Raw genomic sequence first — 14,802 nt, 5'->3', positions numbered from 1 at the left:
GTATCTCTCAGATTTGGTCCTGCCGTACATACCTACACGTACGCTATTTTTATGGAATGTTCTGCCTATGGATGTGAGAGATGCAAACTCCGTCTCGACCTATAAGTCTTTACTATAGACTCATCTCTTCAGGAGGTCCTCTCTCTCCTCCCGAACCTGAGTTGTTTTGCCTGTGGCTATGGAACACTGACTTCTTCACCAGACGTGCTACCTTTCACCAGACCTGCTGTTTTTGACTCTCCCTCCCTCCCTCCCTCCCTCCCTCCCTCCCTCCCTCCCTCCCTCCCTCCCTCCCTCCCTCCCTCCCTCCCTCCCTCCCTCCCTCCCTCTCTACCACACCTGCTGTCTTGACCTCTGAATACTTGACAATGAAAAGCCAACTGACAATCGAAGGTGCTGACCTGTTGCACACTCTATAACCACTGTGATTGTTTGACCCTGCTGGTCATCTATGAACATTTGAACATCTTGAAGAACGATCTGGCCTTAATGGCCATGTACCCTTAAAATCTCCACCCGGCACAGCCAAAGGAGGACTGGCCACCCCTCAGAGGCTGGTTACTCTCTAGGTTTCTTCCTAGGTTCCTACCCATCTTGTGAGTTTTTCGTAGCCACGTAGTTCCTAGCCATCTGCATTGCTTCGCTGTTTGGGTTTTTTGGCTGAGTTTCTGTATAGCACTTTGTGACATCTGCTGATGTAAAAATGGCTTTATAAATACATTTTATTTGATTTGATACTGACTGCACACCCACTCACTCACACGCACGCTGCTGCTACTCTGTTTATCTTATATCCTGTTGCCTAGTCTCCCTAACCCAATACATATCTACCTCCATTACTCCAGTTTCCCTGCACATGTAAATATGGTATTGGAACTGACTTTTTAAATATTTCCTGTCTATAGTATGCTTACATACTTACTTTATTGTGTATTTCTTATTCTTAGTTCTCATGTTTTTTTTCTAGTAATACATTGTTTTGGATTATTGGATTGTTGAGTTTGCAAGAAAGACATTTCACTGTACTTGTGCATGTGACATTAAAACTTGAAAGTAGACGCACACACCTTAATATGCTACAGTACCATGGAGGTGCATGGAGAGGAATAAATGCACTTAATACAATATGAATTTGAAACATTAGTTTATTAAATCCATTACATTTTCTGAAAGAATCAAGATTACTCAGTGTGCTGGTGTTGTTCATGGTGAGTCTATAGCAGGGGTTGTAACCAGTTCAGGGAACAGAACAGAAAACCGAAAAAGAAAAACATTTCAAGAGGAAGAGAAACAGAACCGAGAAGGAAAGTAATCTCATGGGTTCCGGAACAGAACCATTATTTTCAAATCTTGAGAACTGGTTAATAATGTTCCTTTTCGTTCCCCCAAAATATTCCTTATGTCTGGTATACACTTAGTGTACAAAACATGAAGGACACCTTCCTAATATTGTCCACACCTCACTCTCTCTCTACCCCTGGAATATCAATCACATCTCGCACATGCATTTATCCCTCCTTTAAACATGTAAACAACTAGCTTACCTGTTCCATAGCAACCTGCTTTAGCCATGCTTATTGGTGGAGTAAATTAATGAGATAAATATAAGAACTATGCGATTTCACGAGGTAAAGATTTAATGAAAAGGAACTATATGAACAGTTAAAATAGGTTGGTTGGAACCGGTTCAGAATTGTATTCTGCTGGTCAGAACACTGGAACGGAACAGAACCAAACTAAATAAATAGGGGTTCTGCTCAGAATGGAACGATTGGAAATACTTAGCGTATATTATCATTACACTATAAATAATTAAAAACACAAGACAGTCTAACAAGGTATTTCCATTCTGGTTCTCGTTCTTATCACACAGGTGGTTTTTCACAAGCCCCAGCTGGTCATGGGGGTTACCAGGAGCGATGGACCAGCAACCTGGTCAGCAAGAAGAACCAGAGGGGGCATGTTAACTTCGGGATAGGGGGCAGTATTTTCACGGCCGGATGAAAAACGTACCCAAATTAAACTGGTTCCTACTCTGGCCTAGAAACATGTCAAATGATATATAGAATCCATCTTTAGGTTGTTTTTAACATATATCTTCAATAAAATTCCAACTGGACCTATCCGTTCTCTTTAGGAGTGAATATGAACTCAGCTCGCTCCCAAGTCCTTGCGCGTGACTGAGCCCATGCCTTATAATGGGACACCTACTTCCTTGGGCTGTTATTCCCTTCAAATTCACCATAGAATCTTCAAACAACGTTCTAAAGACTGTTGACATCTAGTGGAAGCGTTAGGAAGTGCAAAATGAACCCATAGTCACTGTATACTGGAAAGGCAATGACTTGAAAAAACTACAACCTCAGATTTTCCACTTCCTGGTTGGATTTTTCTCAGGTTTTTGCCTGCCATATGAGTTCTGTTATACTCACAGACACCATTCAAACAGTTTTAGAAACTTTAGGGTGTTTTCTATCCAAAGCCAATAATTATATGCATATTCTAGTTACTGGGCAGGAGTAGTAACCAGATTAAATCGGGTACGTTTTTTATCCGGCCATGCAAATACTGCCCCCTAGCCCAAAACAGGTTAAAATGGCGTAAAATAGTTGATTGTTTGAGAAAATGGAATTATGAGATTTTAGCTGTTTTGAATTTGGCACTCTGATTTTCCACTGGCTGTTGTCAAAATCAATCCCGTTAACGGGATAAGAGCGCAAAGGGGTCTCTAAATGGATTTATTTTACCCTCTTAATGATGGGCCTGTAGCATTCTCATGATAATGGAATCAGATGGTATATCGTAGCTGGGTCATAGACCTCTACACTAATTCTCTCATCTTCAGACAAAGTGAATTTTCACTATTCTATAAGTTACTGTGATTTGGGATGGGATGTGTTAGCAGAATCATGTGATTTCACATTCCAGTGAGCGTGAGACGTTTGTAGACACTGTAGCAGCGTGAGCCACTGGTGCTAGCAATTCAGTGAACTATCCCAAAATGGAAATATTTGACACGAATAACAAGTTAATAAGTAACATAATCAATATCTTGCCCATTCACACTCTGAACAGCACACATACAATATCCAAGGCTCAATTGTCTAAAAATTCTTCTTTAACCTGTTTCCTCCCCTTCATCTAGACGGATTTAACAAGTGACATCAATAAGGAATTATAGCTTTAACCTGGATTCACCTGGTCAGTTTATGTCATGGACAGAGCATGAGTTCTTAATGTGTTGTACACACAGGTACACACAGGTATATCAGTATACCAGTTGGTTAAAGAGAACATTTTTTTATCCATTTTTAATAAGTTGTAACATGTAATGTCAGTGGGTTTGGGGCAAAACGCCCCCAGGGAAATCAATGCAAGTCAATGGTACCTATATTAAGATTTTCCAAATCATGTCCTAATCCTAAATAAGTAACTTATTTGAGTTACACAATCAATTTTGAGATACTTTAAGATGATTTGGACAGGAAAGGTGAAAATAAACAGAGTGGACGTACATCAAAACCTCATCCTAGTGAGGATATTAACAGTGAAATGTGCAATGTGATTCTGTTCCAATATTTAAAGCTTGTCACGATTTCTATTTTCTGTTTTGTATCTTTTATCTTTAACTGCATTGTTGAAAAGGACCCGTCAGTAAACATTTCACTGTTAGTCTACACCTGTTGTTTACCAAGCATGACAAATCACATTTGATTTGATTTCTTCATACTGGGTATTAAAAAGAAACAAATGGCCCAAAAACATGTGATAATGTTTGCTGTGGTATGCCATGTTATGTTATGCTATATTACGTTATGTTAAGTTTTGTTATGTAACACCTGAAACACTTAAAAAGTACTTTTTTGACCTAGTCTTACTGTGACACAGAGCAGGAATCACTTTGTCTAAGGTACAAAAAAATACAATACACATGATTCTATCCATAGTGGAATCTGTCTCTGATGTGGACAGTGATGACAGCAGAGATCATGATGACCAGCCCCACAGACACCAGGATGATCTTCAGCATGCAGACAGACATGCTACCAGCAGGGGGAGACACTGGTTTACAACAAACAGACAATATGTTACAGTTCCTCTCGCAGATTAGACACTTCCTCCTCTGTGCAATTAGTCTGGGGACAAGGTTACAGTTCCTCCAATAATTCATTTGAGTGTACAAAACATTAAGAACACCTGCTCTTTCCATGACATAGACTGACCAGGTGAATCCAGGTGAAAGCTATGATCCCTTATTGATGTCACTTGTTAAATCCACTTCAATCAGTGTAGATGAAAGGGAGGAGACAGATGAAATAAAAAAAATTAAGCCTTGAGACAATTGAGACATGGATTGTGGATGTGTGCCATTCAGAGGCTGAATGGGTAAGACAAAAGATTTAAGTGCCTTTGAGTGGGCTATGGTAGTAGGTGACAGGCACACTGGTTTGTGTCAAGAACTGCAATGCTGGTGGGTTTTTCAATCCACACAACTTGACACAACTGTGGGAAGCATTGGAGTCTACACGGGCCAGCATCCCTGTGGAACGCATTTGACACCTTGTAGAGTCCATTCCTGGATGAATTGCTGCTGTTCTGAGTGTAAAAGTTGGGGTGAAACTCAATATGTGGAGGTGTTCTTAATGTTTTGTGAGCTCACACATGTTAATTCATATATATAGTTAGTATAGTTCTTAATGTTTTGTACACTCAGTGTATATCTGACATACAGTATTTGAGATGTTTATTTGTGTGCAGTGTGTGTGTGTGTGTGTGTGTGTGTGTGTGTGTGTGTGTGTGTGTGTGTGTGTGTGTGTGTGTGTGTGTGTGTGTGTGTGTGTGTGTGTGTGTGTGTGGGGGGGCTTACCAGATTTCATTGGACAGAGTTCCACTATCTCCTTAGTGTCGTTGGCCCAGCTGACTTGGTTGCTGTGGTTACAGATGATGAAACCCCCTGCCACATAGACAGAGAGCAGGGGGACAGTGGAGGTCTCAGCCCCTCTACTCTCTCCTCCCACCTGAGAGCAGGTGCTGCTGTTACAGCTGGAGGTGACAGAGGTGTTCTGACCTCTGCAGGTCACAGTCACGTTACAGGTGGCATTGATGGTGGAGACAGAGTCCACTGTCAGGACTGGAGGCTCAACTCTCTCTGAAAACAAATAGAACAACATTATAGTTAATATATTAACCTGAGTACAGGAGCAAGAGTACTAATGAATATGCATTTAACCTGTACACCATGTTTAGCTCTATTGATTGATACTGTAACTGTGTCACTGTATAAAAATGTTTGAAAAACTGTCAAACATACCTTGAACAATTAACAGGTATGCAATAATTGTTTTTTCTTTGTCACCATTCACTACTGCAGTATAAGGTCCACTGTCATTTTGCTGTAGGTTCTTCAGTAGCAGAGAGAAGTTTCCCGTATAAAACTCAACCCTGTTGTTGTACTCAGGAGACACTCTCACTGACAATGTATCAGTGCATCTTACAATATTTTCTGATCTGAAGGTCCACTTAAAAATCTCTATCTCTTTCAGTTTAACATTTTCCTGGACATCCAGACGAACATCCTGTCCCTTCAGCACAAACACAGAGCTGGACTCTATGAAATAAACACACAGAAGAAATAATGTGATGAGGATGATGAGGATGGCATAATGAGGATGGAATCCATAATTCCACAAGTATTAATTAGGGCCCTGTGTTTTGCACAATCGTGTGACATAGCAAGCTTTTATCCTGTGTGTAAACCTTATCCAGAAATGGTAATTACACCAAAAATGAAAGCAATTGTCTGAGAACGGTGCTAGATCTGACAAAAAAGAAGAAAGGGTCAGTTTGATGAAAAATCAAACTGGTTAACATCCAGGCATGTCACATAACAGATGGCCCTAAATCACATTATACTAGAAGAGAACAGGCTACTCTGGAGAATCATGCTTCTTTAATAAAGTTAGATCAAAGCTGAATGAATGTCTGTAGTCTACTTTGAAACATCACTGTATAACTCAGGAAGATCTAGATATGCCTGTAGGCTACTTTGAATCAACACCGTATAACTCAGGAAGATCTAGAAATGCATTTATATCTTAATTTATATCTTCTTGAGTTAATAACCTACAGTGTTATCGAGAGCATCCTGACCGGTTGCATCACCGCCTGGTATGGCAACAACTTGGCATCTGACCGTAAGGCACCACAGAGTGTAGTGCGAATGGCCCAGCACATCACTGGGGCCAAGATTCCTGGCATCCAGGACCTATGTAATAGGCGGTGTCAGAGGAAAGGCCAGAAAATTGTCAGACTCCAGTCACCAAGTTACAGACCTTTTTCTCTGCTACCTCATGGCAAGCGGTACCGGAGCTCCAAGTCTAGGACCAAAAGGCTCCTTAACAGCTTCTACCCCCAAGCCCTTAGACTGCTGAACAATTCATAAATATCACCACCGGACAATTTACATTGATCCCCCCCTTTCTTCTTCTTGAACTGCACTGTTGGTTAAGGGCTTGTAAGTACGCATTTCACAGTAAAGTCTACACTTGTTGTATTCAGCGCATGTGGCAAAAAAAGTTTGATTTGATTTGACAGTGTTGTTTTGAATTATATACAGTGAGCGCATTTTAGAGCAGATGGTGTTGTTGAACTGTAGAACAGCCTACCTGTGTTTCAGTGGTGTAAAGTACTGAAGTAAAAATACTTTTGAGTACTATTTAAGTTGTTTTATTGGGTATATGTACTTTACTATTTATATTTTTGACAACTTTTACTTCACTACGTTACTAAAGAAAATTATGTACTTTTTACTCCATACATTTTTCCTGACACCCAAAAGTATTTGTTACATTTCGAATGCTTAGCAGGACAGGAAAATGGTCCAATTCACATATTTATCAAGAGAACATGCTTGGTCATCCCTACTGCCTCTGATCTGGAGGACTCACTTAACACAAGTGCTGCCCCTGGCTATCCTTAAATAAAAAAACAGGAAAATAATGCCGTCTGGTTTGCTTAATATAAGGAAGGTGAAATTAGTTATACTTGAACTTTTACTTTTGATACTTAAGTATATTTTAAACCAAATACTTTTGTACTTTTAGCCAAGTAGTATTTTACTGGGTGACTTTCACTTTTACTTGATTCATTTTCTATTAAGATATCTTTTCTTTTACTCAAGCATGACAATTGGGTACTTGTTTCACCACTGCTGTGTTCAACTTCAATCAAAGCACATATTTTGCCTAGTGACGTGCGGTGTTGAGTTTTGGCCACATGAGAGAAAAATGCGACTGTTCACACAATCCTAAAATCTCCTCAGAAATGAGGTGGTGTTTTTGTCTTCCAGTAACGTTCTACTATGTTATTATGTTTGGTTGTGTAGAATACTATCATTCTGTGATCTAGCAGACATTGATTCAGCTTTGATCTGACTTTATTAAAATTCTCTGAGTAGAGGAGAGACTGTGTACAAAGTAGAGAATCCTGCAGATGCACAGAAGCTTCGGAACTGTGACTATAGTCTTTAAAGAGACCAGCCTAATTGTCAAATAATGGTGCCTTGGCTTTAACTACAGCAATAGTTATATTCTAATAGACACCTCAAATATTTTTCAACCAATACAATGTTTTTCGTTTCATTGTAAAAATGACAGAATTCCTCTCAGATAATAAGAATTACATGATGGATGAATCGGAAGCAGTCCAATATTTTCCCAACAGTATGTCTTTATTTACCATTGTATTGCTGCTCTTGTTGAGAACTACACAATAGAAACTGAGAGATATACAAAAGCCTACCTGATGATGCTATGCAGGTCAGCAATCCAAACCCTAAAAGGAGAGACATGGTGTTGAGATGGTGCTCCAATGAATATAATAGATAGGTAGATGGACAGACAGATTAACATGTGAAATGTTTGCTTGTGTCTGTGTTTCCTGTTGAGCAACTTCTCTTTTCTGGGTCAAACCACACTGACAGCAGTAACACCAGCAGGATAGGTGTGATTCATGATGATTTGTGTGTCTTGCAAGTAATGACAACTTTGAACTAAAATTGAGCCTGTGTTTATGTGCGTGTCCCCAACAGAGAAATTCAATTCCTTCACAGGACATTTCTGTACTAAATAAGATGCAACAATAGAAAACTATAAATTCAGAGATCAACAACTTTTGAGCCATGTATGTTCAGGCTTTTTTCATCTAAGTATTCTAAGTATTATTGAATTTAAAAAAATATAGTGACTAAAGATTAACAGCTGTTCTTATGGATTATTGGGTCAAAGGGTCCACAGTATATCACAAGGTGTGTGACACCCCTCCTTCCTCTCAAGGGGCTGGTAGGGTTGAAGTTGACCATAGATGCTGATTGAATTTCCCCCACTAATGGTTAAGGTTAGGATTGTGGGAGGGGAAGCTGATCCTAGATCTGTACCTAAGTGAAACTTCACTCTACACACAATGGGCAATACCCTGTACTGGTATTAGAAGAAGCTACTGTGTCTTTCACTCTCAATCCAGTAACCAGCTCCAGTACCTAGTTCCACAACTAAACAGTAAACAGTATCAGTTGACTGGACTGCATGGCCCGATGGCTTCTCCACCACTTCCATCTTCAGAAAGGAAACATTTCCTTCTGCTGTTATGTTCTGTTGTTAGACACTGGGATATGAATTCCCCTTTCAGCAGAACAATAACCTAAAACACAATGTCAACGCTGGAGTTGCTTACCAAGAAGACAATGAATTTTCCTGAGTGGCCAAGTTACAGTTTTGACTTAACAGGAAGCTTTAAGGTTTTACTGTTAACCTACAAAGCATTACATGGGCTTGCTCCTACCTATCTCTCTGATTTGGTCCTGCCATACATACCTACACGTACGCTACGGTCACAAGACGCAGGCCTCCTTATTGACGCTAGAATTTCTAGGCAAACAGCTGGAGGCAGGGCTTTCTCCTATAGAGCTCCATTTTTTTGGAATGGTCTGCCTATCCATGTGACAGACGCAGACTCGGTCTTGACCTTTAAGTCTTTACTGAAGACTCATCTCTTCAGTAGGTCCTATGATTGAATGTAGTCTGGCCCAGGGGTGCGAAGGTAAACGGCAAGGCACAGGAGCAAAGAACCACCTTTGCTGACTCTGCCTGGCCAGCTCCCCTCTCTCCACTGGGATTCTCTGGCTCTGACCCTATTACGGGGACTGAGTCACTGACTTACGAATGCTCTCCCATGCCGTCCATAGGAGGGGTGCCTCATGTCATGCCAGGCTTTTTTCGCTATACTCGACTTGAGTGGGTTGAGTCACTGACGTGATCTTCCTGTCCGGTCTTGCTCCCCCTCAGGCTCGTGCGGTAGAGGAGATCTTCGAGGACTAAACTCATTCTTCTCTCAGGGTAGTCTGTTGGTATCCCTCTAGTGGTGTGGGGGCTGTGCTTTGGCAAAGTGGGTGGGGTTATATCCTGCCTGGTTGGCCCTGTCTGGGGGTATCGTGCAACAGGGCCACAGCATTCCCCGACCACTCCTGTCTCAGCCTCCAGTATCTATACTGCAGTAGTCTATGTGCTAGAGGCTAGGGTCAGTCTGTCCTATCTGGCGTAATTCTCCTGTTTTATCTGTTGTCCTGTGTGAACTTAAGTGTATTCCCCCTAATTCTCCCATCTCTCTCTCTCTCTCCACCCAGACCTGAGCCCTAGCACCATACCTCAGAACTACCAGGCCTGATGACTCCTGGCTGTCTCCGTCCCAAGTCCGCCTGGTCGTGCTGCTGATCCTGTTTCTGTTGTTCTGCCTGTGGCTATGGAACCCTGACTTGTTCACCAGACGTGCTACCTTTTCCAAGACCTGTTGTTTTTGACTCACCCTCCCTCCCGCACTCCCTCTCTACCACACCTGCTGTCTCGACCTCTGAATGCTCGGCTATGAAAAGCCAACTGACATCCTAAGGTGCTGACCTGTTGCACCCTCTACAACCACTGTGATTATTATTTGACCCTGCTGGTCATCTATGAACATTTGGAACATCTTGAAGAACGATCTGGCCTTAACGGCCATATACTCTTAAAATCTCCACCCAGCACAGCTAGAGGAGGACTGGCCACCCCTCAGAGCCTGGTTTCTCTCTTGGTTTCTTCCTAGGTTCCTGCCTATCTAGGGAGTTTTTCCTAGCCACTATGCTTCAAAATCTGCATTGCTTGCTGTTTGGAGATTTTGTATACCACTTTGTGACATCTGCTGATGTAGAAAGGGTTTGGGCGGCAGGTAGCCAAGTGGTTAGAGTGTTGGACCAGTAACCAACAAGTTGCTGGATCAAATCCCTGAGGTAAAAATCTATTGTTCTGCCCCTGAGCAAGGCAGTTAATCCACTGTTCCCTGGGCACTGAAGACGTGGATGTCGATTAAGGCAGCCCCCCACACCTCTGTGATTCAGAGGGCTTGGGTTAAATGCGGAAGACTCATTTTAGTTGAAGGCATTCAGTTGTACAACTGACTAGGTATCCCCCTTCCCCTTTGTAAATACATTTGATTTGATACCGACTACACACCCGCACACACACTCACATGCAAGCTGCTGCTACTCTGTTTATCTTATATCCTGTTGCCTAGTCTCCTTAACCCAATACATATCTACCTCCATTACTCCAGTTTCCTTGCACATGTAAATATGGTATTGGAACTGACGTTTTAAATATTTCCTGTATATAGTATGCTTACTTTATTGTGAATTTCTTATTCTTATTCCTCGTGTGTTTTTTCTAGTAATACATTGTTATTGATTATTGCATTGTTGTAAAGGCTGTCGTCGGAAGAAGTGGACCAAAATGCAGCGGAGTTAGTGTTCAACATATTTAATACAAACAACGTGAACACTATACACAAAACAAGAAAACTGACAGCCAACACAGTCCTGTCAGGTGAAACACACTAAAACAGAAACAATTACCCACAACCCCCAAATGAAAAGTAGGCTACTTATGTGTGACTCCCAATCAGCCACAACCTTCTACAGCTGTGCCTGATTGGAAGTCACACGGCCAAAATAAACGAAACAATCAAAACACACACTTCTCTTCTGCCACGTCCTGACCCAACTACACCCTCTACTGGTCAGGACGTGACAATTGTTGAGTTCGCAAGAAAGGCATTTCACTATACTTGTGCATGTGATATTAAAACTTGAAAGTAGACGCACACACCTTAATATGCTACAGTACCATGGAGGTGCATGGAGAGGAATAAATGAACTTAATAAAATAAAATACGAATTTGAAACATTAGATTATTAAATCCATTTTAGAAAGAATCAACTCAGTGTGCATTGTAACTGGTTCAGGGAACAGAACCGAAAACAGAAAAAGTTAACATTTAAAGAGGAAGAGAAACAGAAACGTGAACAAAAGTAATCTCTAGGGTTCCGGAACAGAACCATTATTTTCAAATCTTGAGAACTGGTTAATAATGTTCCTTTTCGTTCCCCAAAAATGATTCCTTGTGTCTGGTATACACTCAGTGTACAAAACATGTAGGACACCTTCCTAATATTGAGTTGAAACCCCCTTTTGCCCTCAGAATGGCCTCAATTCGTCAGTGCATGGATTGTACAAGGTTTCAAAAGAATTCCACAGGTATGCTGGCCCATGTTGACTCAGTTGTGTCAAGTTGGCTGTATGTCCTTCAGGTGGTGGTCTGGATATCTCAAAATAAAAAACTGAAAAACACAGAAGCGTTGTAGTTATTGACACACTCAAACCAGTGTGCCTTCCACCTAATAACATACCCATTCAACAGAATGTAATTATTTTGTCTTGCCCATTCACACCCTCAGAATGGCACACACACAATCCATGTCTCAAATGTCTCAAGGCTTAGAAACCCTTTAACATGTTACCTCCACTTCATCTACACTGATTGAAGTGGATTTAACAAGTGACATCAATAAGGAAATCATAGCTTTCACCTGGATTCACCTGGTCAGTCTGTCATGGAAAGAGCACGTTCTTAATGTGTTTTTAAATGTTTTGTACACTCAGTGTATAATTCAGCAATTTATTGAAGTTATGATGATATTATTAGCCTATTCCAACCCACATCACATCATGATGCTCAGCGCTTTAAGCCAAGCCCCCTCTATGTCCACCCCTCGCTCTCTCCCCCTGTGGACTTTCATTTGCATCTCGTGCCTGCACATCTCCTTCTATCGAACATGTAAACAACTAGCTTACCCGTTCCATAGCAAGCTGCTTTATCCATGCTTATTGGTGGAGTAAATTATTGAGATAAATGTAAGAATTATGCTGATTTCACGAGGAAAATAATTAACGAAAAGGAACTATATGAACAGTTAAAAAATGTTGGTTCGAACCCGTTCAGAATTTTATTATGCTGTTCAGAACAGAACCAAACTAAATAAATAGGGTTTCTGCTCAGAATGGAACGATTGGAAATACTTAGTGCATGTTATCATTACAGTATAAATAATTAAGCATTAAAAACACAATAGGTATTTCCATTCTGGTCCTCGTTCTTATCACACAGGTGGTTCTCCACAAGCCCTAGCTGGTCATGGGGGTTACCAGGAGCGATGGACCAGCAACCTGGTCAGCAAGAAGAGCCAATGGGGACGTGTTAAAGTATAACCATGGGTCGATTCCACGTCTACTGAACAAGAGCCCCACCTGTTGGTCGTGGTCTCCAAGAGAGGTGCCGGTTTAGACTAGAAAGAATGGGACTGGGGCCTGGGGCTATAAGGCTGAATGACCGATACACTATCTAAGAAAAGAAGACAGATCACTAAAAAGAGAGCCAGGGGGGTCGTGTGTAAGTATGTGTGACGGAGGTCAGTGTGCTTGCTTAGCTTTGCCACTTCATCCCCTACAAGCTCACACCGAGACTAGAATCCCAGGACCTCTACCTCTCAAACCATGTGTGACCTCATCGTTGATGATGTCTTGGCCAACTACAAACCATGTGTGACCTCATCGTTGACGACGTCTTGGTCAACTACAAACCATGTGTGACCTCATCGTTGATGACGTCTTGGCCAACTACAAACCATGTGTGACCTCATCGTTGATGACGTCTTGGTCAACTACAAACCATGTGTGACCTCATCGTTGATGACGTCTTGGTCAACTACAAACCATGTGTGACCTCATCGTTGATGACGTCTTGGTCAACTACAAACCATGTGTGACCTCATCGTTGATGACGTCTTGGTCAACTACAAACCATGTGTGACCTCATCGTTGATGACGTCTTGGTCAACTACAAACCATGTGTGACCTCATCGTTGATGACGTCTTGGTCAACTACAAACCATGTGTGGCCTCATCGTTGATGACGTCTTGGCCAACTACAAACCATGTGTGACCTCATCGTTGATGACGTCTTGGTCAACTACAAACCATGTGTGACCTCATCGTTGATGACGTCTTGGTCAACTACAAACCATGTGTGACCTCATCGTTGATGACGTCTTGGTCAACTACAAACCATGTGTGACCTCATCGTTGATGACGTCTTGGTCAACTACAAACCATGTGTGACCTCATCGTTGATGACGTCTTGGTCAACTACAAACCATGTGTGACCTCATCGTTGATGACGTCTTGGTCAACTACAAACCATGTGTGACCTCATCGTTGATGACGTCTTGGTCAACTACAAACCATGTGTGACCTCATCGTTGATGACGTCTTGGTCAACTACAAACCATGTGTGGCCTCATCGTTGATGACGTCTTGGCCAACTACAAACCATGTGTGACCTCATCGTTGATGGCGTCTTGGTCAACTACAAACCATGTGTGACCTCATCGTTGATGACGTCTTGGTCAACTACAAACCATGTGTGACCTCATCGTTGATGACGTCTTGGTCAACTACAAACCATGTGTGACCTCATCGTTGATGACGTCTTGGTCAACTACAAACCATGTGTGACCTCATCGTTGATGACGTCTTGGTCAACTACAAACCATGTGTGACCTCATCGTTGATGACGTCTTGGTCAACTACAAACCATGTGTGACCTCATCGTTGATGACGTCTTGGTCAACTACAAACCATGTGTGACCTCATCGTTGATGACGTCTTGGTCAACTACAAACCATGTGTGACCTCATCATTGATGACGTCTTGGTCAACTACACTACCAAAAAGATAGCAGTTCGTTAACTCCCTTTACACATGAATCGATTCGACACGTCTACAATCTCATAGAAGAAAAAACGTCACTGAAAAGAGCGCCCACTTTCATGTATTTCTGTGGATCATTACAGAATATGACAATACCCCTGTAGCTACATTGATGTCTCTCCTTTTAAATGGATGGCATGGGTAAGGGTGTCCAGGCACCCATAGATAGATCATCCATACATGCATAGGTTGTGTTTCTGTGAACGAAGACAAAGGTGTGTTACCATGTTTTACATTCAAAATGACAATAAACTCATGGAGTATTTATTTTGTCTTTATTAACCCAAGGAAATCATTTACAACACAATCTATTTTACAATTAAGACTTACTTGTGTGTTCTGTCCTCTCAGGCACTGGTCTATTCTGGTCACTGTTGGGACCGACCATGATTGTGTTGAACATCCCCCCCTTCATCTTCGCTATCATCGCTAAGGAAGTAGTTTGATTTGGCCTGTTGGCAGTGCACCTATTTCTCAATGGCCTAAATAGCTGCCAATCAGGTAACGAGACAGTTTGCCTAGCCTTGACCCAGACTTGATTTCTTAGTAAAGTAGAATAAAATGAATTATTTCTTTTTCTGACTTTGAGTTGCTTGAAAGGGGCATGTTT

At 41.6% G+C, this 14,802-nt stretch overlaps 1 protein-coding gene across 2 annotated transcripts; it reads right to left on the bottom strand.

Annotated features, from left to right (window-relative positions):
* Window positions 1-1,127: 1,127 nt before the first annotated feature.
* Window positions 1,128-7,946, bottom strand: LOC106569586 (SLAM family member 5). 2 transcript variants are annotated; one of them, XM_045694432.2, is made up of 4 exons: window positions 7,801-7,946; window positions 5,312-5,608; window positions 4,868-5,149; window positions 1,128-1,932 (listed from the first exon to the last, which is right to left on the bottom strand). In XM_045694432.2, the coding sequence occupies exons 1-4, from the start codon at window positions 7,847-7,849 to the stop codon at window positions 1,688-1,690; spliced, it is 873 nt and encodes a 290-aa protein (XP_045550388.2). In that variant the 5' UTR covers window positions 7,850-7,946; the 3' UTR covers window positions 1,128-1,687. The 2 variants fall into 2 exon arrangements, with proteins under 2 accessions (XP_045550388.2, XP_013996570.2); XM_014141095.3 differs by having other exon boundaries at window positions 1,128-4,062; window positions 7,801-7,944.
* Window positions 7,947-14,802: the final 6,856 nt, after the last annotated feature.

The sequence above is a fragment of the Salmo salar genome, chromosome 14 (assembly GCF_965601325.2).
Source record: "Salmo salar chromosome 14, fSalSal1, whole genome shotgun sequence".
Taxonomy (NCBI): Eukaryota; Metazoa; Chordata; class Actinopteri; order Salmoniformes; family Salmonidae; genus Salmo; species Salmo salar.
This window is presented reverse-complemented; position numbering and strand designations above follow the sequence as displayed.